The sequence below is a fragment of the Cyanistes caeruleus genome, chromosome 9 (genome assembly GCF_971803275.1).
Source record: "Cyanistes caeruleus chromosome 9, bCyaCae1.hap1.1, whole genome shotgun sequence".
NCBI classification, from domain to species: Eukaryota; Metazoa; Chordata; class Aves; order Passeriformes; family Paridae; genus Cyanistes; species Cyanistes caeruleus.
Genome location: NC_141709.1, coordinates 33167430 through 33188605, shown reverse-complemented (window position 1 = coordinate 33188605; position 21176 = coordinate 33167430). Strand labels below are relative to the sequence as shown.

The 21176-nt window shown below is 45.2% G+C and overlaps 2 protein-coding genes across 21 annotated transcripts in view; one reads left to right on the top strand and one right to left on the bottom strand.

Annotated features, from left to right (window-relative positions):
- Window positions 1–2213, top strand: part of JAK1 (Janus kinase 1) — a 46404-nt gene extending 44191 nt beyond the window's left edge. For both annotated transcript variants that reach the window (XM_086841595.1, XM_086841596.1), the window contains exon 25: window positions 960–2213. In XM_086841595.1, the coding sequence (XP_086697721.1) occupies window positions 960–1061 (102 nt within the window). In that variant the 3' untranslated portion in view covers window positions 1062–2213. The remainder of the gene's footprint in view (window positions 1–959) is intronic.
- Window positions 2214–2349: 136 nt separating this feature from the next.
- The window catches only part of RAVER2 (ribonucleoprotein, PTB binding 2), a 28482-nt gene continuing 9655 nt past the window's right edge, over window positions 2350–21176 (bottom strand). For 2 of the 19 annotated variants that reach the window (XM_086841599.1, XM_086841614.1), the window contains exons 3-15: window positions 19870–20339; window positions 16431–16622; window positions 15425–15551; window positions 14445–14527; window positions 11738–11842; window positions 11388–11499; window positions 9973–10184; window positions 8330–8441; window positions 7840–7985; window positions 6637–6726; window positions 6198–6246; window positions 5967–6089; window positions 2350–3783 (exon numbers count right to left, since the gene is read on the bottom strand). In XM_086841599.1, coding sequence (XP_086697725.1) covers window positions 3608–3783; window positions 5967–6089; window positions 6198–6246; window positions 6637–6726; window positions 7840–7985; window positions 8330–8441; window positions 9973–10184; window positions 11388–11499; window positions 11738–11842; window positions 14445–14527; window positions 15425–15551; window positions 16431–16622; window positions 19870–20339 — 1997 coding nt within the window. In that variant the 3' untranslated portion in view covers window positions 2350–3607. Of the gene's footprint in view, window positions 3784–5966; window positions 6090–6197; window positions 6247–6636; window positions 6727–7839; window positions 7989–8329; window positions 8442–9972; window positions 10209–11387; window positions 11500–11737; window positions 11843–14444; window positions 14528–15424; window positions 15552–16430; window positions 16623–19869; window positions 20340–21176 lie in introns of all 19 variants that reach the window. The other 17 variants (XM_086841597.1, XM_086841613.1, XM_086841616.1 and 14 more) reach the window with 15 other exon arrangements.

Genomic DNA, 21176 nt, shown 5'->3' with positions numbered 1-21176 from the left:
AGGGATGGATGGATGGATGATGGATGGATGATGGATGGATGATGGATGGATGATGGATGATGGATGATGGATGATGGATGGATGATGGATGGATGATGGATGATGGATGGATGATGGATGGATGAATGGATGATGGATGGATGATGGATGGATGATGGATGGATGGATGATGGATGGATGATGGATGGATGATGGACGGATGGATGATGGATGGATGATGGATGATGGATGGATGGATGGATGGATGATGGATGATGGATGATGGATGGATGGATGGATGATGGATGGATGATGGATGGATGATGGATGGATGATGGATGGATGATGGATGGATGGATGGATGATGGATGGATGATGGATGGATGGATGATGGATGGATGATGGATGGATGGATGATGGATGGATGATGGATGGATGATGGATGGATGGATGATGGATGGATGGATGGATGGATGATGGATGGATGGATGGATGGATGGATGATGGATGGATGGATGGATGATGGATGGATGGGTCCATCAATCCCTGTCAGACACTGATTCAGCCCTAGAGGGGTCACACATCCCAGGTTCCACAGGCCTGACCACTCAGGTAGGAAAACCTTCAGAAAAAGGCATTTCCAATGTTTTCAAGTGTTGTTTTAAGATGTTTTTTGATATTAACATTCTCAAGTCTGTGATGTCCCTTCAGCAGGATCAAGGACTTGCTGTAGTACCCAGATCCATGAAAATTCCTTGGGAATCCTCTGATGTCGGCAATTCCTGGGGTGCAGCTCCCCAGATGGAGCTGCTGTGTTGGTTTAAACCTGAACTGCCCAAACCCCCCTGCTCAGGTCCCTGCTGCCCCTGCCCAACACCTGAGGTGTTTCTGTTCCTTCAAGGAGACTCTGCTCCCCTCTCTTTACTTGAGCCCAAAGAAATGTTTCACTCCTTTAACAATATCCCTGTTTCTCCTGCCAGGTGGATCAGCTGATGAGGAAGTGCTGGATTTACAAACACGATGAACGCACCACCTTCCACAACCTGATCCAAGGATTTGAAACAATTATGAGTAAAATGTAATTAATTTTTTTTTATTATTCTGTCAGGACTTTAAGTGCCCAGCAATCTGTGCCCAAGGCTATTCCTTTTTTATAATTTTTTTTTTTATTCCTGTAATTTGTACTTTGGCTGGGCTGGATGTGGTTCTAAAGGATTCTTTTGCCAACAGATTGAAGAGTTGGATTAAAAGAATTTAAGAGGTTTGGGTAAAATGAGCTCCAGCTCCCTTTGCTGCTGTTGTTGCAGGGCAGTTTTATCCTGCTCTGATTCTGGCTGTGCCACAATTGGAATTGCCCTGATGGATGATATGAGCTGGGAAATGTGAGCGTTTCTCAGCTCTGACCTCAGCCAGTGGATGTAACAGGGCTCAATTAATAATTCTAAAGTCAGCTGACAAAATATCCTTCACATGCACTTAAATCCTAGTACCAAACAAAACAACTCTGGCATAAAAATATAGGGGAGACAAAAAATTTCAGCTCTTTTTAACCCACCAGGCCCTAGTCTTGAGCTCTTACAGGTATTTAAAAACAAATGTTTGAAAACACCACTCCCAGAAGCGAGGAGGGGTGGGCACAGTTGTGCATTTCAGTGAGAACCCCAATTTTGGGATAAATAATTGGCTTTTCCTAACTCCAGCCCCATATTCTTCCCCCTGGAGCTCCCAGACTGGGTGCAGCCCTGGAAGGGGTGAATGTGCATCCCTGGTGCTGAGGGATGTGCAGGGAAGGGATTGATGGAGATGGGGAAGAACCCAGTCCATGGCCAGAATCCCAGATAATCCCAGATTATCCAAAAGGAAAAAAAAAAGGCCTGAGCACCCTGGGGTGTCCTAGGCAAGGGGAACCCCCCCAACAAAGTTTTTAAACATTTTCACTCAGCCCTTGAATGGTTTAACTGGAACCTTCTGCTGCCATCATTTTTCCTTCCACATCTGGAGTTGGAAAACACTCTGAAGAGATCCTCAAGTTTTGGCAATAATAGAAAGAGGTCTATATATATATATATATAAATATATATAAAAAATTGTAATTATGAGCTCCAAGGAGGTCAGATTTATTTTTACAGTGTTATTGTTTCTGTATGTCACTTAGGAAGCTGAATTTAATCTGTAAGCACTTTGTTACTCTTTATACAAACAAGTCTAATAAAGATTTTTTTTTTTTTTCTCCATGTGCCTCCCTTTTTAATCATAAACAGTTTTTAAAATGGAATTTCCATAGGAATGATCTTCTTCCAAAACATTTTCCTACCTTACCTGATTAAAGGAGTCCTGGGCTGTTTTCCTCCCACAAAAATCCACTTGAAATAAGTACCAACAATTTATTTTCATTGAAAAGTGTAACAAGTTGAGAAAGTTGCATATACAAACAGCTGAAACAAAATATTACAAGTGAATTTAACAATACATACAGGCAGAATCCCAGAAAAGCTCCTGGCTCCTGTTTGTGGAGCAGTTCCAGCAGCTGAGGGAAGAGGGATTTTGATTGGGATTTTTTTTAAGCTTTGAAAATGTGGATCCTGGTCACATCCCAAAGCTTGAAAGGCAAAGTTTAAGACTTTTAATTTAAAAAAAAACAATCAGTATTGAAAAATGGCTTCAGTGTTCTCTAGCAAAGAAAAGGGAGAAGGAGGTGGCTCCTGGCCTTGGTGAACTCAATCCAAATGGATTTGCAGCAGGATTCCAAGGGGGAAAAGCCTTGGAATGAGGGCTGGCTCCTCATTTACCTGTGGCAAAAGGAAGGATTGCTGATCTCCAGCTCCAAGGGCTGATGGCAGAAGAGAACAACTCGAGCCAAAGCTGATAATAAGCTAAAAATACAAAAAGTCTTTAAAAAAAAAATGAAGGAAAATACACTCAAAAGTGGGAAACAAATGTGGGGTGGCCCAGGAAGAGCTGTCCCACACCTGTGGAAGGAGGATGCTGCCTCACACTGGGAATTACTTTCTCCATGGAAAAACTGTGGATTCTCAGCCTAAAAACAGAGTTATTCCATTGTCCAATGATCAACTCTCCAAATCCCAGGGAACATTCCAAGGCAGCACAGGATAGCATCTTCCTTTGAACAGGCATTTATTGAGAACGTCACCGAGGCTCTGGGAATCCATTTGGTATCGCTCCATTCCAGGATTAAGAAGAAATATTAAAAATTGAAAGGCTTAATCCTGAAAAAAGGAAAGTTGGGAAAAAAAAAAAAAAACAACCCCACATTCTGACTTAAAAAAATACAAAATAATTACTATCAAGACTTCCTCTTTTAACTTCCTCAGGCTGAGGACTGGAGAAAGGATCAGCTTGCTTTCCTCTGAGTTTTTATTGCTTTCAGCTGGAGCTGTCCCAGCTCCCCAAGTCCCTGTGCTGTTGTCCCTCAGCCCACAGGTGACAAAGCCAACACTGTCCCCTCCTCTCCAAGTGAAAGCAGCCACCACCTCTGCCACGCCCGTCAGCGTCCTTGGATGTGCCGGGACAGAGCTGGCTCCTCTTGGGATGCTCACCCCACACAGAAAGAACTCATTGTCTGAAGTTAAGGCAGCAATAAATACAGAGGGATTCCCACCTGCCTTCCCTACCCCGGGCCGGGCTGGGAATCGATCAAGCCGTGGGGATGATGATGGATCAATACACGCGCTTCTTCTTCAGGGAGGATTCCGAGTAGCGCGCGGCTCCGCCGGGAGCCGGGAATTCCACGGGGCCGGGCTCGGGGGAGGACATGAGGTACGAGGAGCTGCGCTTCGGGGCCACCTGCAGGCAAAACAGGACAGGTGACACCCCAGCCACCACCACTCCCAAATAACAGCGCTCCAGGCTGGGCATTCCCAGGGAAGCCACACCAAAGACCCGGCTCCATCGGCTTGGAAGTTCAGGGTTTGGCCCTTTCCCTAAAAACACCCCAGTGATAAAGGGATCAGTGCCCCAGCACAGCTGTGGTGCCAAGTGGCCTCATTCCACAGCACCTGGATAAAATCCAGTGGGACAACGGCCTTGGTGCTGTCCTGCAGCTAATCCAGCCATCCCCAGCCTTTAGGATGAGGCACCTTTCACTCCTCCTGGGGAGCTGAAGGGGTTGGACAGTCCTGGCCCAGCTCCCACGCCAAGCCAGGGGCTGAAAGATGAATTTTCCAGCTGTGCCAGAGCGGGGCTGTGCAGGATCTCAGGCCCTGCCTTCACACAGGAGTGAGGGATGGATGGAGCAGCAATGGATCGTTAATGGAAATTTCAGCTCCTCGCTGACACAGCCCTGAGGGGCCCAGAGCGGGGTTTCTGTGAGGGCACAGCTGCTCCAAGGCTGCCCCAAGGGCTCCCTGGGTTCACCTTCTCTTTGGAAAAACCTTTCCCAGCAGCTCTCCAAGCACCCTGCTGTTCACAGCCACAGCTCTAACTGCTCAGGCCAATTTCATCCTGGGGGCACCTTCATCACAAACACAAAACTGATGCAGGAGAGACTTCAGTTTTCCCCCTGTCCTCTCTCCTGCAGTTCTGAAAGCCAAGGAATGTCACCCATGTCCTGTGTCCCTCCACCAGCTCCTGGCTCACTGATGCTTCACACAAACCCCCCAACCCTGCTCCTCCTGAGCCTCTGCAACAGCAGCAGTAAGAAAAGCCCCAAAAAGCAGGATCTGAACGAGCTGCAGGGTCCCTGAACTGTCAGAGCCTCCTGGAGCAGCCTCTTCACTGAGATTTATCTGCAATTCCAGCACTTGGGAGGCAAACTGCACTGCTGTGCCTGTGCCAAGAGACTGACCGTGCTCCTCCTGCCTTTTATGGCTCCTGGCATTAGCACCAACATCCCAGGGAGCTGTTCTGCACCACCCCAGGAACCTCTCTGGAGATAAACTGAGAGGTGCTGCTTGGCTCAAACCCCACACTCTCTCCTTCTGCTGCCATTCCATTGTTTCCAGCCATGGCAGAGCTGTTGGGAATCTGAAAATTTCATTTTTTCATGTCCCAAACCCACGGCCAGCCTTTGGCCATTTTCACCTCAAACCAGCTCACAGCCAGCTCTACCCACAAGTCAGGAATTGCTGGAGTTAAAAGGAATGCACTGCCTTCAAAATCTCCAAAAAAAATTGGGATCTCATGCCCAGCCTCATGCCAGAACTGAACCCCCAGGATTTAATGCTGTGATGCAAGGGCCAGGCCCCTCAGCTCTCCCATCCATAAAAACAGGAGCCATGGGATTTACCTACAGCACAGTGACAGGGAACTCCTCAGGAGTCCTAAATCCAAACCAGACTCCATAAACCAGCCCTCACTCTTCCCAAAGCATTCCCACTCCATTTACTGCTGAGAATTTGGTGCCCACTGCAGCCCCAGCAAAGGAAGCTTTGCTCAGTGGGTCTGGCTGAAGAAGGCTGCAGCTGGCACCTGCTGTAATTCCAAATAAAAACCATTTTATCCCCTGGAGTTGGTAACCTGGATGGTTCCCAAGACCAGGTAAACCTGCAGATGCTCCACAAATTGTTTTAGAAACACACAAAAAATAATTGTGTATTTTACAAATTAGGCAGGGAAAAATCTTTAGATTTACCCTGTGTTTTTTTTAATTTGCTTTCCAGGAAATTTTGAGCTGCTCTCTCCACTTCAGAGATTCTATCCCAGTGCAAACCATCTGCAAGTCACACAAATACCCATTTAAACCCAGTGTGAACCTCCTCCTCCTCCTCTCTTCCTACTTTATGTGCCTCCTTCCAGGCATTTCTGCACACTCACACCTCTCCAAGAAGCTCCCAAACCCAGCCTTGCCCTGCCCGTGGGTGTTGGGGCATTGAGAGGAGCTGATCCCCAGGGCCTGGAGGGCTCTGGAGCTGGTCCAACCTCTCCTCCCATTCCTAGGAATTGTGTGGAGCAGGGATGCAGAGGGAAAGCTCCACTGGGGGCAGCAGCAGACAGGGAAGAAGCGTCTGCAGCTGCTCCTCTCCTCTCACCTGCTTTAAGGGATTTGCTGGAGGAGGCTGCAAGCCCTGCTGGGATCCCTGGGCTCCACTCAAAAGGGGAGGCACCACCTGCAGGCAGGTGCTGTAGTCTGGGCAAGATCCACCTGTAGATTCCTGAATCCAGAACGGGATCCACGAAGTAGAAGGATAAAAAATTTAATAACTCTTTTCTTTTTTTTTTTATTTGCTATGGTGATGAGCTCTCAGCAGGTATGGAAATACCTGAGTAACAAGAGGTGCAACTCCCAGCAGCTCGGGTGTGCAGCAATTCCTGGAGCACAATGTGGGATTTGGATGATGGTTTAATTTGTGTCATTCCTTTAAAATGTATCCTTCTCCTTGCTCACAAAAACCTCAGCTTGGGCCAGAAACAGCCTTTCAATGCTGGGAAATTCAGCACTGGGAAATGCCATTAGTGGTGTGCTGCTTCCTGGTGGGAATATTTTAATGCACTCCTGAGCATTTCAGGTGATTTTGGCTGGTGGGATTTTAGAGAGGGATATTTTGGGTGTGACTCCAGGGGGTGCAGCAGTGCCCATGCAGTGCCTTCACCCCACGCTCTCCAGCCCCTCATTCCTGTGCCAACACACAAAGCAGGTGTCCAAAAGCTGATGGCAGCAACAGCCAGTGGAGACAGCAAGAAAACGAAATGATTTCTCACCTCAGAGGCTTCATTTCCCAAGCCATCCACTCTGGCCTGGGTAGAGTGATGTGCCTGAGCATAATGCTGGTACCACTGCTGGACAGCCTCCTACAGAGGAGCAGAAATCCTCTCCCATGTCTGCCTACAATTCTTACAACCCAAAGCTCTCCAGGAAGCATCAAAACACCTTCAGCACCACTGGTGAAGCTCAAATCAAACATTTTAAATCATGGTAAGTGCTTAAAATGTACAGGAGGCACCTCTGGCCTGGCAGTGAGGCAGGGACAATTCCAGTTCTGGGAACACTTCCAGGATGGGATAGCCACAGCTCCTCTGGGCACCTCTACCCTGCCAGTGAACAATTCCTTCCCAATATCTCATCCAGCCCTGCCCTCTGGCAGTGGGAACCATTCCCTGTGTCCTGTCCCTGCAGGCCTTGACTCCCTGGAGCTCTCCTGGAGCCCCTTTAGGCACCAGGTCTGATCCAAGAGGTGTCTGGCAAAGCTCCCTGCTGTGTGCAGTGACCCTGTTCCCCCTCACCCCTCTGGCCAGGCTGGGAGCCTCCCAATCCAATCCAAACCCTCTCCATCCTGGGAGCCACCTGACTCCCCGGAGTTTGGGGCTCACAGATCCCCCTGCCAGCAGCCCAGGAGAGTCTCTGTCTCCCCTCTGACAGCCTGGGGAGGAGGCAGCTCTCAGATTTGGTCTGGACAGCTCCAGTTTTATACAGACTCTAAAAGGTTAATGGAAATATGGGAATGTTCTTTCCCAGTGTCCTGTGGAACTGCAGCACTCTGCAGAGCCTGCACCTCATGGCCACGCTCTGATCACCACATGGGGCAGATGGGGAGCACATCCTGTGCACTGACAGCAGCTGGCAAACATCCCCCAAGCTCTGCAGGAGCTGGGAGGCACAGCTCTCTTCTCTGGCATCCAGCCAAAGTTCAAGACTTAAAAACTTCTGGGGAAGGCAAAGAGAAAAAACCCTGGTTTTGAAGGCAGAGGTGGTGAGAAGTCATTTTTTAGCGAGTGCCCAGAGTTCAGGCTCTCAAGAAGCAATTGTTTCAAGGGTTGTGATTTGAGCAGGGAATGTTCTTGGTGCTAAATCTGAACACTGAAAGAGATAAAAGTGTCACTGGAGAGGCTCAGGAAGAACACCCAGAGAAAACAAGGAGCAGCTCTGGGAGAATTCCAGGGGACACCAGGCTGTGCAATTCCTACCTGTGGGTATTCCCCAGGCTGCTGGGAATAACTGAAATAATTTTCCATTGCATGTTGTGATGCAGTTCCCTGAGACACAGCAGCATCCATGACATTGTTTGGAAGGCTGGTCTGCTGTGGAGGACTGGAGGCTTTGCTGGCAATTGCTGCTGGGAACACAGAGAACAGAGTTTGAATAAACACCTGGCTGGTAAAAAACACATAAATTGGGTTCTATCCCAGGATTAAAATTGAAATTTGCCTCTTCACATTAGGCTGTGCTGTAAATTAATCAGTGCTTAATAACTGAAAGGCTTCAAGGAGTTTGTGAGCCTCTGAAAGTTTACCCCTGTTTAACCATCAGCATAAATCTGCAATTTTAGCATAAATGCTACAAGATTTCCATGAGGATAAATGCTGTGGTCACTGGATTTACCAGGCAAACAGGATAAATATTTGCCACGCTCTGGCTGTGGAAATTTGCAATGAAATCCATGAAATGTTTGCTTACCTGGCAGACAGATGCCAGGCAAAACACTTGCCAAATTCAAGTAGGGGTTGGTGCTCAGTCGAATTTCTTTTGGGGGTTCCCCAAGCAGAGAAGTCTGTTTTTTCAAGGGAGTCTGAAAAATGGACAGGGCAGTTTGCATTAAATTCATATAAAATTGGTCAAAAATAAGGTTAAGTGGCCCAGCAGGGTCTTGGAAAAAGCTTAGTCCTATGAAAAAAAAAACCTCTGAAATGCAACTTTTGAAATAAAATGAAGCTTTTGAAGTCCAATCCTTCAAAAGTTCCATTTTATTTCAGTAATCTGGACACATTGCCTGCACTCTTTTCTTCCAAATAGTTTTTGCAGGAATGTTTCTCTTCAGACTGCAAGTTCCTAAAGGATATTACAAAATAAACAAACAAACAAAAGAAAACCTTTTACATGCAAGTGAAGGAATAATAATCACTCTAACAATTCCAGATGCAGGGAGTGAACATTAAGTATGTGGCCAAGACAAAATCAACTCTTTTCACTTGGAGACACAAGGAAACAAAAGGCCAAATGTTAGGAATATCATGAATTAAGCACGATTCCCCAACAAGGTCAAAGTATTGATGTATATTATAAAAAAGGTAAATTTTGTTAAGGGCAGAAAAAAAATTCTGGAAGAATGAGATCACTTAAATCCCATCCCATCATCCTCTCACACCTCACCTTCACTATTATCACTTATATTATTTATTATAAATAATAAATACTATTTATTCCCTTTATTTAGAGAATAAATAATATTTTAAAATATTTAAAAATATTTATATACACACACAACCACCTGTAAACCCAATGGCCCACTGCCAGAACTGCTCCTGATTCATCCCAAAATTCAACCCCAAGTTCAATTTTTGGCCTTTAAAAGAGACACAGCCCCTGAGATAAATTCCATCATCAAGCACTGTGAGGCAAACAGATGGGAAGAAGCCCTGCAGCAGCGTGGAGCTTCCTTTGTTCATTGTGCTGGACCACCAAGCAGCAGCACTGCTCTCTCCCTGGTATCCACTGTGACCTGGACATGTCTCACGGGTGCTCCTGGGATGAGGCAAAGCTTGGAGTGGAGAAACAGGCATGGGTAAAACAGAGAGGAAGGGGAGAGGGAGGAGAGAGAGGAGAGAGGGAGAGAGGGAGAGAGGGAGAGAGGGAGAGAGGGAGAGAGGGAGAGAGGGAGAGAGGGAGAGAGGGAGAGAGGGAGAGAGGGAGAGAGGGAGAGAGGGAGAGAGGGAGAGAGGGAGAGAGGGAGAGAGGGAGAAGAGGAGAGAGAGAAAAGAGAGAAGGGGAGAGAGAAAAGAGAGGAGAGAGAGAGAGAGGAGAGAGAGAAGAGGAGAGAAGAGGAGAGAGAGGAGACAGAGGAGACAGAGGAGAGGAGACAGAGGAGAGGAGACAGAGGAGAGGAGACAGAGGAGAGGAGACAGAGGAGACAGAGGAGACAGAGGAGACAGAGGAGACAGAGAGAAGAGGAGAGAGAGGAGAGAGAGGAGAGAAGAGAGAGAAGAGGAGAGAGAGAGAGAGGAGAGAGAGAAGAGGAGACAGAGGAGACAGAGAGAAGAGGAGAGAGGGAAGAGGAGACAGAAGAGGAGGGAGAGGCAGTGTTTGTGCTGCATGCTCCTTACCCCCAGGCTGGAGTCGCAGTTCTTGAGCTGCCCGGGAGCCTTGGAGGGGGCAGCACGCAGGGCCCCGGCGGGGAGGCTGGGCAGTGCCGGAGGGAAGGGCTGCGCTCCCGGCACCGCCTCGCCTTTGTCTGGAGCGGCGTTGGGCCCGGGAAGAGCTTGTCCAACAATGTGCTGATTTGGGAAGAATGGCAGCATGCCCATCCCTGCCGCTGCTGCAATGGCAGCGGGGTTAGATGCTGCAGCCAGCCATAAATGGAGAAATTTTGCTGTTAGATGGGATTTATTAGAGAGGGTTTGGTTGTGGGGTTAATGAGGGAGGAGAACTGTTCCAGATCTACTTCCCTGGGTTTTGTTCTTTTCCCATCCCACAAGAAAACAACTCAATTTCAAGCTGATTCAATAAAACTCTGACTTTTCTAAACATTCCCTGTGATAACTTGCTTAGTGCTTCCTGTCATTTTCAAAAAACCACTGGGAACAACATCCTGGAGGATGCTGGATGGGAACACAGGGGGGAACCCCACCTCAACTGGCATCAGGAAATGCCAGAAAAAGAAATTCTTTTAACTGAAGAGCTGGAAAGTGTTCTCCAAAATGAAAATCTGGACATTTAGAGCAGCTTTCTGCCTTTTCCTTGCCCCTGGTTACTGCCATGACTCAGAGCACAGCCAGGATTGCAGAACACAGGGAGCAGTGGAGGAAACAAGATCAGAAAATCCTGGAATGGTTTGGGCTGGGAGGGACCTTAAGGATCATCCATTCCCAGCCCTGCCATGGCAGGGACAGCTCCCACTGTCCCAAGGTGCTCCAAGCTGGCCTTGGGCACTGCCAGGGATCCAGGGGCAGCCCCAGCTGCTCTGGGAGTTCTATCCCAGGGCCTGCTCACCCTCCCAGCCTGGAATTCCTTCCCAATATCCATCTAAATCCCCCCTTTTCCAGCTTAAAGCCATTCCCTGTGTCCTGTCCCTGCAGGCCTTGTCCCCAGTCCCTCTCCAGCTCTCCTGGAGCCCCTTCAGGCCCTGCAAGGGGCTCTGAGCTCTCCCTGGAGCTTCTCCTCTCCAGGTGAGCACCCCCAGTATCCAACTGATCTTTCCTCGTAAATATTGAGGGATCAATGGCACAGAAATTTGCATTCCAAATTAACATCTGTCAGAGACTGGCTGTTAAAACTCATTTCTTAATAAAATGAAGGCAAAGAGCAAATTTGTGGTTCCTCTTAAGCAACTCACATTTAGCTGCTTTGAAAAACCCCAGAAAATGTCACCTCTAAATAAAAACATATTCCAAGTGTACACAAAAAGGCAGTAACTGAGCTAGCAGAGGATTTAACCACCTGCTTTTGTTACCCAGGGGGGAAAGCCAGGTGCATAATGTGATTTCTACTGATTTGGGATGAAAACAAAAATGTCATTTACACTTGAGAGCTTCTCCTCGTGTTGCCAGGCCTGAGTTCACTGCTGGCATCACCCCTATGCCCAGCACTGTCTGCAGGAGCATTGTTGGAGGTTCTCCCAGCAAACCTGGTTTCTAAAAGCAAGAAGAGAAAACTGTGTAAATCATTAAAATAATCTGCTCACAGCTACTTTTTAAAACATCCACATTCTCCACCTTTTCAGCTCCACTGAACTGTTCAAGGATGGCAGAACCACGAATGGGTTGGGTTGGAAGGGAACATAAATATCATGGGCACCTGATGATAAAAATGGTTTCTTTTAGGAATTCTAGGAGTGTTTAGAGAGAGGCAGAGGTGCAGGGATGGCCTTACACTGTTTGCCTGCATGTTTTCCATCTTCAGGAGCTGCTGCTGGGGCAGGGGCAGGTGGGCAGGGCTCTGCAGCAGCAGGCTGGAGGTGTTCCCCAGAATTGAGCTCTGACAAAGGATTAAAATGAAGACAAGGGTTAGTTGGCAGCCAGGGAGAACAGCAGGATTGAAACATTTACACACAGTACTGCTTGAAGAAATTTCACATTTTGACTTAAGACAGCAAAGGAAAATAATAATTTCCTCCACAGACTCGTTTTGCTTCAGAGAAATATCCAGATATGTTTCCCCCCCACAAGAATCTACATGAAATCCTACTCCAGAGCCATTAAAACCTGACAAATCCCAGTGCCTGCAGACTGGCAAGTCTATAAAATATTCACATTGTTCATTCAAAATATTCTGGATCAGTTTGCCACCAGAACTGAGCCACTGAATTAATAACTTTGGGGCACCCTCTTCAGACTCTGTCACTGGTATATTCAATATTATGAGCTCTGGCCAGCACTGAGGCTTAAAATAAACTTTAAAAGGCATCATGATTTATGCTGCAGGCCTGGGAAGTGTCTGGCAGCATTACCTGCCAGTAAAATATAGGTTGTTCTATAGGTTGTTGTACAAAAAAAAATATACAGGACACTGTGATCACACCAAGTACACCCTTTTTTTATTATATTTTATCACCAAACCCAGGGAATGAAGACTGCAAAACACTTCCCAGATATTTCCAAGCCTAGGCTGTGTCTTTGGGTGGCAGGCTTAAATTCCCTATGGAAAAACCCTTTATGATGGATTAAAATATGATCTTCTGGACTCAGAAATGCGCTTTTCCAAACAAAGATGTGCCATATCTAGATTAGTTATGCATCTACTTTAATTGTCTCAGTGATTTCCAGGAGAAATTATGCAGGGCTGGTTATTGTCACCAGTGCCAGGGGCTGCTCCTTCTGAACTTGGCTCCAGCAATAAAGCAAAGTGGTTCAATTGCAAAACTTTCAGAAATAAAAGAGTGGAAAAATCAGTTTGGTCAGAATCCTCACAGGAAAAGCACTGGATTAATCAAGATTTAATAAAATTGCTGGATGACTGAGGGAAGCATCCCTGAGAAAGCTGAAAATGCATTATTTTGGCACAGGATAATTTATAACTAAGAGAAATTAAGAGAAACAAGTTGCAAATCAGGCTACCTCGAGTTGAAAAATTACTGGGTAAATAACCTTCAAATATTCTCTGTGGAATCCTTTTTAAATAATTCTTTGAAAATATTTATTCTCATTCTGTTACTTTACAAAGCCCTGAGTATAAAACAAAAACCCAAGACATACAGGGAGCTAAATCAGCGTGACTGGGAAGGTGTTTCAGTGACAACACCGAATTTCAAGACAATAAAAATAAAACAGTGACCTGCTTCTCTGGCTTTAGAGAATTCCCCAAAATAAATCACAGAGCAAAATCTGTCTTATAGAAGATATTTGGATCATCAAATCCTTCTAAAATTCAGGTTTGGAGCTCATTAAATGACAGGAAGCTCCCAGGAAGAGAATGAGAGTTTTAATTCTCTGGACAGAGAAAACACAAAGTTGTTTGGCTGCAGCTCTCCCAAGCCAAAAACCACTGGAAAAACCTTTGGATCATCATCAATCCCACTGTTAATTGTGGAAAACATCCCTGGCTCCAGCTGTGAGCACCACTCACACTGCCTTCCAAGGAAGCACAGGCTGAAGAGAGAGCAGCAGGAACTTAAACAGACCAAATGAAATTATCATTTAAATTATTTTTTAAAAAAAAAAAAACAAAGACTGATGTAATTTTTTATATGGACAAATGCAACTCATTGGATGGGGCAAAATTAAGCAGCATTTATTCAAAATGAATATATTCATCTACCGGTTTTTAAAGAAAAAATAAAAGCTGTTTTTTCTGCAAATATTTCTGCATTTTAGTTGGGTCTTTTTTAAGATCTCTAAGCCTGTGTTTGCCAAAAGAACTGCAGAAATAATTGATGCTGAAGGGGATTTTGTTTTTTAAATGGCAATTTCTGAAACATCAGAAATAATAAGGCTGAGTGATCGACTCCAGTCCCTTGTAGGTATTTGTGTAAATCCCTACCACGAATATTAAATTCAATTTTTGGCTCCTGGCAAAGCTGGAGAAATCCCTGAGAGCAGCTCAGCTCAAATTCTGGTTGTGGCTGCATTTTCTCATTCTGGTTTTCTAGCACAAACTCATCCCAAAGATCCTTCCCATTATCTCTCAGGAATTCTGGTGCCCATCTGGAATTACAAGAGAACCTTGAGGGGGTTTATGAGTAAGAAATAACATCTGCAAATCACAATTTATGGCACATCTGGATCCCTGCAAGCTTGAAAATGAAGCTAAGGGTGCTGAACTTGTTGGTTTGAATCAGATAAACCCCTGAAGTCTCTACAGGAGCGTGTATGAGCTGCTCCAAGAGAAAGGGATGTGCCATTTCTCGAGAACCCATTTAAAGAGCATTTTGTTCTGCCAGTAATGACAAGTTTTGTCTACATTGGCAGGTTTAAAGTCAAAAATTTAGATAAAGTAACTCCATTTTGGACTCCCCCATCTCATAACTTTCCTTAGAGAACTCTAACAGGTTGATTTTAGCTGTAATTCCTTAAAATTTTAGGATCTCTCATGTTAAGATCTCCCCAAACACCTCTGTTGATGAGTTTTTTTGGTCACCTACCTGATGAACTTTATTCAACTGCAAAAAAGGTGGCCCAACTGCTGAATTTATGAGGTGAGGTAAACCTGCAGATGCTCCAAGAACTGTTTCAGAAACACACACACAAAAAAAAAAATTGTGTATTTTACAAACTGGACAAGTAAAAAATCTTTAGAATTATCCTGTATTTTAAAATTTGCTTTCCAGGAAATTTTCAAGTGTACAAAGGTCACTACAAGGGAAGGACAGACTCGCTGAGGTTGGGAGAGGCTATGAAACCTTTTGATGTACAATTACCAGGATGTGAGAGCTCAAAGGTGAGCTCCAGGTGCTCCTCCACACCTGAGGGCTTCACTCCTGAGCTGATTTCAGGCCTCAGCTTTATCTGAAGTGTTTTAAATTCAGATTTAGCTCAAGTGTTTCTGCCCTGAAGTGGTCCCTTCACACCCCATATCTGGGTTTCTTTCTCACCACACTCTCAGCTCTCTCCCACTGATCTCCTCATCCTTCTGAGCACTTTTGGCATTTGAAATGTGATTAATTAGGGTTTATGTTTATTCACATCCTAATCAGAACACAGAAATGTTTCTGGCTGATGCTCTAATAAATATTCTGCCCGGCTGTGGCAGCAGCCAAAAGAATAAAGATTTACACTGGCAAGAGGAGGAAGACTCAGGTTGCAAAATTCAAATCTAGGATCAGATTTAAGTTTAGCAAAGTCTTGCAAAAGACATTTCTTTCTAAACCCATTTCTAATATGAATATTCAGAGCCCACAGAGTTAACACAAGGATATTTGCAGGAACACTGAATTTTACCCAAACACACGAGTGAAGAAAAGCAAATCCTCCTTTTGCTTCCATAAAATGTGAAATTATCTGCACAAACACACTGAAACAGTGTCTGCACAGATTTTACACGTCATTTCCACTTAATTACTTAGCAAAAGCCTTGCAGCACTAAGAACAGAGTTTAATTTTGCATTATTTTAGAGCAGCTTACCAGGTTTAACAGCGTGGCCACGCAGCTGGGGCTGCAGCAGCATCTGCAGCATTGCTGGATTGTTAAAACTTTTCATGATCTGCACTGGATTTGGCTCTGGAAGCAAGCCCTTCCTGTTGTTCCTCATCTCCAGTGAAGAGATAAAAAGTGTTAGAAACAGGAGAAAACAATGAATACATTTAAAATCCCTCAAGCTCCAACGGCAATGTACACATTTCATCTGACACAAAAAAAATATCATTTCCTTCCCTGATCCTTGCATTTTCCCCCTCAAATTAAACACCTAACAAATGCTTCCAACACAATTTCAAGCACATTTCTTTTTTTCCTTTAAACCCAGCGTTATCAGTACAGGAGAATAAGAAACGTTGCCATGAGCACCAGATCTTGTAACAGACTTCTCATCTCTGTTATAGAGATGTGGTCTGAGCTGGCTGAAGAGAGGGAACTCTTCTGCCTTTCCACATAACACTGATCACATCCAATTTTCTAGGAAATAATTTGATAAGACATGTGGGTGCAAAAAGCTTTCTTCTACCTCGAGCATGAAATGAACCTATTTCTCCTGCCTTGAAATTTATCTTAAAGCTGACAAATTCTTGCCTCTCTGTTTTAAACCAAGTTTTAGCTCGTCCCATGACTCATCCCCAGTCACTTTTGTTTTGAGCTGAAATGATTTCTCTTACAGGAGATTACATTTACTGAAATCCCAGAGCTATGTGGGTGTAACTTTTTGATATTTTATGGATATATTTTATCTTCTTCCTGGCCATCTTTGCCTAGCAAGGAGCCTGAACTGGGCTGATTCTACAGAATTTCAGAATGGTTTGGGTTGGTTAAAGCCCATCCTTTACCATGGGCAGGGAATGTTCCACTATCCCAGGTTGCTCCAAGCCCTGTCCAACGTGGCTTTGATAAACCCAAAGCTTCCCAAGCCCAGCTCCTTTTCCTCGCTGCGCAAAGCCCCGGCTCAGGCTCATCCCAAAGAGGTTTCCAGGGATCTCACCATCCTCTGTGCTGCTATCAGAGCTGCCAAGGTGCTCCTGCCCGGTGCTCCAGGGGCACAGAAGGACACCTGGACCCTCCTGCCGTTGATGGTCACCCCGTCCATGGCCCCTCTCACGCTCTCTGCCTGCTCCGCGCTCTCGTACTCCACCACGGCAAAGTCCCCGCTGCCGCCGTCCTCGTCCTGGGCAAACTGCAACAACAACAACAGTTCCCAGCACTCCCAGGAAAACTGGGAATTCCAGCAGCTGCCCTGCAATACTGTCACCTGCCCCTTGCAAGACCTCTTGCTGACACAACCCAAGGATAACGTTTCCCCCCAAACCAGGAAGTTTCTTTCTCAAAATCTTATTTTTTTATTATAATGGAATTAAGTTGAATGTCACATCTTCATCTATTTGGCATTCACAATTACAGACTCATGATTATCTCCTCGTGGTTATCTGCTCCTTCCTTCCATGATCCCTTCCATTCCCACCTTCACTTCCATCTCACCTCATGGAGAACATCGTGCATTTAACACATATTTAAACAACAAAGGAGGAATGAGAAGGGAATTGTAAATACAGCTGGATGCTACGACCGGTTTTACTTTGCAGGATAATTATAAACTCATTCTTCTTCATTTTTTGCCAGCCTGCAATAATCAAAGTGTCGTTCATCAGGGTGCATGACAGCTGCTGAAACATGCAACAATGCAAATTCCACCAGTATCTGGTGCCTTTTGGGAGCATGTGAAGGCTGTGGTTGTGGGGAATGCCAAGAGAAGATGCCAGACTGATCAATCAAGCAGACTGGAAAAGGGCTTATGTGACAAACACTGCCCTGGCCTTTGTGTGCAGACTTTGAGAGAGAATGAGCAGATTTAAATCAAACAAAAAAACATGGTGAGAAGAGAGGGATGAAGCTTAGGCAAAAATCTCCAGTCCCTAAATGAACGGGAATGATAAACTGATACCAGCTTTGGTGTGGAAGAGACAAAACCTGCTCCAGATTGCACTGGATAAAAACAACCTCAGCCCCACAAACTTCCCCTGAGAACTGAAATATAAATGTCAAAGATTTGGAAGAAAAAGAGAGTGGTCAGATAAATCTTTAATGGCACTATTACAGCCTGGCCTCTGGGCAGAGCTCTGGAGAGCACATATTTCATATACAAATACATTTTATATTTATATTTTATTTTGATACCAGTTTAGGTGCACTGGCAAAGACCTGAGGTACTTGTGGAAAGAAGGGTTTGAAGCTATGGAACATCTGTATTTTAGTTTCAGCTAAAATGAAACACAGTTAAAAACTCCCTTAACGTGTCCCAAGTGCAGCCACCAAATATTCTTGCAAAGGATTCAGGAATTTTTCAACTTCCCAAGTAAACAGGTACTGAAAAAAATCTCTTTATTCCTATCCAGATAAGGGTGGAGACCTTTTAGCGACAATTTAAAGTTGACAGAAGAAAAGAATGAGGTTTTCTGGTCCATTTTGTTGAAACAAAGGACAAAACACATTTTTCCTAATATCCATGTGTAAGTGTTTAGCTTCAGCTCCTCCTGACAGAACATTGCTGTTGTCTACAGAGAAGAAATAAAAACGATTTTTAAAAAAATGGTAACTTTGGAATAAGAGGAAATAACCCAGAGTTTATTTCATGAGTTCAGGTAAGAATTTTGGGCAAAGGATTGTGTTTACTTGATGAAATACTGCATGAGCTCCCAGCAGAACTAAGCCATGGCAGCACCACAAGAGCTACATTCAAGTTTTCCAGGAAAAAAAGAGATATTTTTCTCAGTCATTCCCTATAGAAATTCCCCCCACACTGAGGTTTCTGTTACCCTGTCATCTCCCAGTTTTTCTGTCTCTACCCACCCCATCACATCTCCCCTCTTTGCTTTTTCTGCCTTTTCTTGAGTTTTCCTCCTCCTTCTTTCCTTGTCCTCAACTTTCAGGTAGTCTCACTCACAAACCCATAATTAATTAGCACCCATTTTCTTCCCTTTTTCAAATCTGAACTATTTGTTTTCCTACCTCCACCCTCCTGTATTTTATAGGAACAGGAATATTTAATGACCTAATGCACACAGTCACTCTCCTCACCCACACCAAGTACGGCCCAAGATTTATCATCATTTTAAAAGGTAAAAAGTCAATTTCTGAGTGCCTCTAACTGCACAGCAGAGCTCTGTCAGTGAAACCCACCTTTCCCCAAGAAGTCTGTTATTCTTTGAAGCTTAGAATTTTTAAAGGATGGTGAAAAATTGTTGGGGGAGCTGATAACAGCCCCCGGATTATTTGACAGCTGGAAAAAAAAAACCCGAAGGAAAAGACTTAAAAGGATCAATCTGTTGAGCTAATTAAACAAAGATTGAGCAGGAGACTTGAGTACAGCATTTAATACCTACTTACAGGAAGAAAATAATGGAGAGCAAAAGCTCCTTAATTGAGGCATCAGTGAGGTAAGGCTGAAGCCAGACACATTCCCAGGCTGGAGATCTAAACAGCCAGGAAGGGGCATTTTCTGGGAAGAGTTCACTCCAATCTATTCATCTCCTGGTGCATTTGGATCAAGCAAGTCTAAGGATTTACTCTGGCCACCTACACATTGCTGGGGCTGGCAAAAGAGCCCCAGGGAGGGTGTGAAGGCCTGCAGGTGGTCGGGCTGCAGATCCTGCTGGACCTTCTGCTCCGCATGCTGGGAATCTCCGGGAGCTCATCCCCAGGGCTGATCCCTCAGCAGCCTCCACAGAGACTTAAGGGGAAAAAAAACAACAAAAAAAACCCCTGCAACTGGAATCTGAGTGACTATGAGGAAAGATTTCCTTCTACTGCCTGTTTATGATGATCTATCTGTGCCACATCTGTTTGTGGCCTCCTCTCACAAGGATGAGAAGGAAACGTTTGCACTACCAAGGCGAGGATCCACCTCTTCTCTGCTTCCCAGCTCTCCAAAAGATGTGTCACTTCTATCCCTGGCAATACCCAAGGAGTCAAGCCTGCATCTTCCTCAGTTAGAGAAAAAAATGTAAAATATTAATATATTTATTATATGATGCATTTTGCATCATCTGAACCATTGCACTTGTGGTTATTCATACACTCTTGCTTTCTTTGAGCAATAAAACCTTCAGCAATGTTTACTTTCAAAGCTCTCAAAAACCAAATTCGTTTCAGTAAATGACATAAGGGGATGTCTTCCAGACATTTTGCTGGTGTTTCACTGGAGTGGTGTCCTGCAGAATTCCCAGACAACAGGGATCAGGCACTGCACACCCAGAGCAGTTCAGCATCACTACTCCCATCACTGTGCAGATGCACAACAGTTGACAGGAAAACTGATAGGAAAATAAAAATAAATAGGAAAAATAGAAGTGGAAGACAGCAAGAGCGAAGTGAGGCAATACTGCAGTCCTAACCTTGGTTTTCCATAAGACAGAAACCCAACATACCTGGCAGAACACAGGTTTGTACTTGAGGGAGAAAGCCTGGATCAGCTCTTTCGAATCAGCGCAGTCTTTTTGTAATTTATCCACGCAAAGGCACTTGGAGTGAATGAGGTTTGTGGTCAGCTGGTTCACATCCATCCATTGTGCAAACAGAGTGCTCTCCTCCAGCTGCTTGCCCAGGAGTTCCAGCCTGGCCTTGGCAGCAGAGTCCTTCTTCATGTATTCCACGAATCCATAGCCCTTGGAATGGCCGGTGAGCTCGCTGTAGACCAGGAAACACCTCTCCACGTTGCCATAGGCACGCACCAGCTCCTCAAACTCCTCTATCCTGAGGGAAAGGGGCAGGTTGGTGATGCACAGCAGAGCATCCGTCGGCTGGAGCTGCACGGAGATCTCCTTGCCACGCAGGGAATGCTGGTGGAATTTCCTGATGGCGCTCTGGGCCTGCTCCCCGTTCAACAGGGTGACAAATGCTGCAAGAGAGCAGGAGTGGGGACATCACCTACCCCAGCTGACCTGCAGCCACACCTCTCCCTCCCCCTGAAACCACAGCTGAGAGCTGCAGATTTGCCCCAGACACACAGCAGGTAAATGTATCTATTATATACATTATATATCATGTCTAAAATCTGGGATTATCAATTGAACATCATGAGCAATTAACTCAAAAAGTGAGTATGTGGTGATGCACACAGCTTCACTGCTTGGAACTCAAACAGATTTTGTAGCTGGGGAACAGAATTAAATATTCTGCTAGCAGACTATTATTTACTAAATTAAATATTCCACTGAAGTCAACACATCACAGATTCTACAGAATCTCTTTGATGACAACGTCCACAAGTTCTCACTTTGGGGTTAAGAGACCTTTTTTGGGGGTTTTCAGTCCATAAAGCATTTCACACAATCCCAAACAGGATGAGGGTGGCAAGGACCTCCTAAGGGCCTCTTGTCCAACCTGCTCCTCAAGCAGGGTCACCCAGATGGGTTCCAGGATCCCAAGGGATGGAGATACCACAACCCCAACAGTGCTGGGTGACCCTCACAGGGCCAAAGTGTTTCCTGATGTGAGCAAACTACAAATACATCTGGAGCTGGGCAGGTTTCCCTCTCAGGCACGTGTAGTTTGTCCCAAGAGAGGCCTCAGGACCAGTTTTCCAAAGGAATTGAGCCAGCTGAGGTCAGCTTTGTTCCAAAGGGACACTCACTGAGGAATAATCCTGAGAGAGACCAGAGGGCACCAAAAAACTTCTGATCAACACCAGAAAGTTTCCAGTTTCACTGGCTTCAGTAGAAGGTGACAAAAAAGG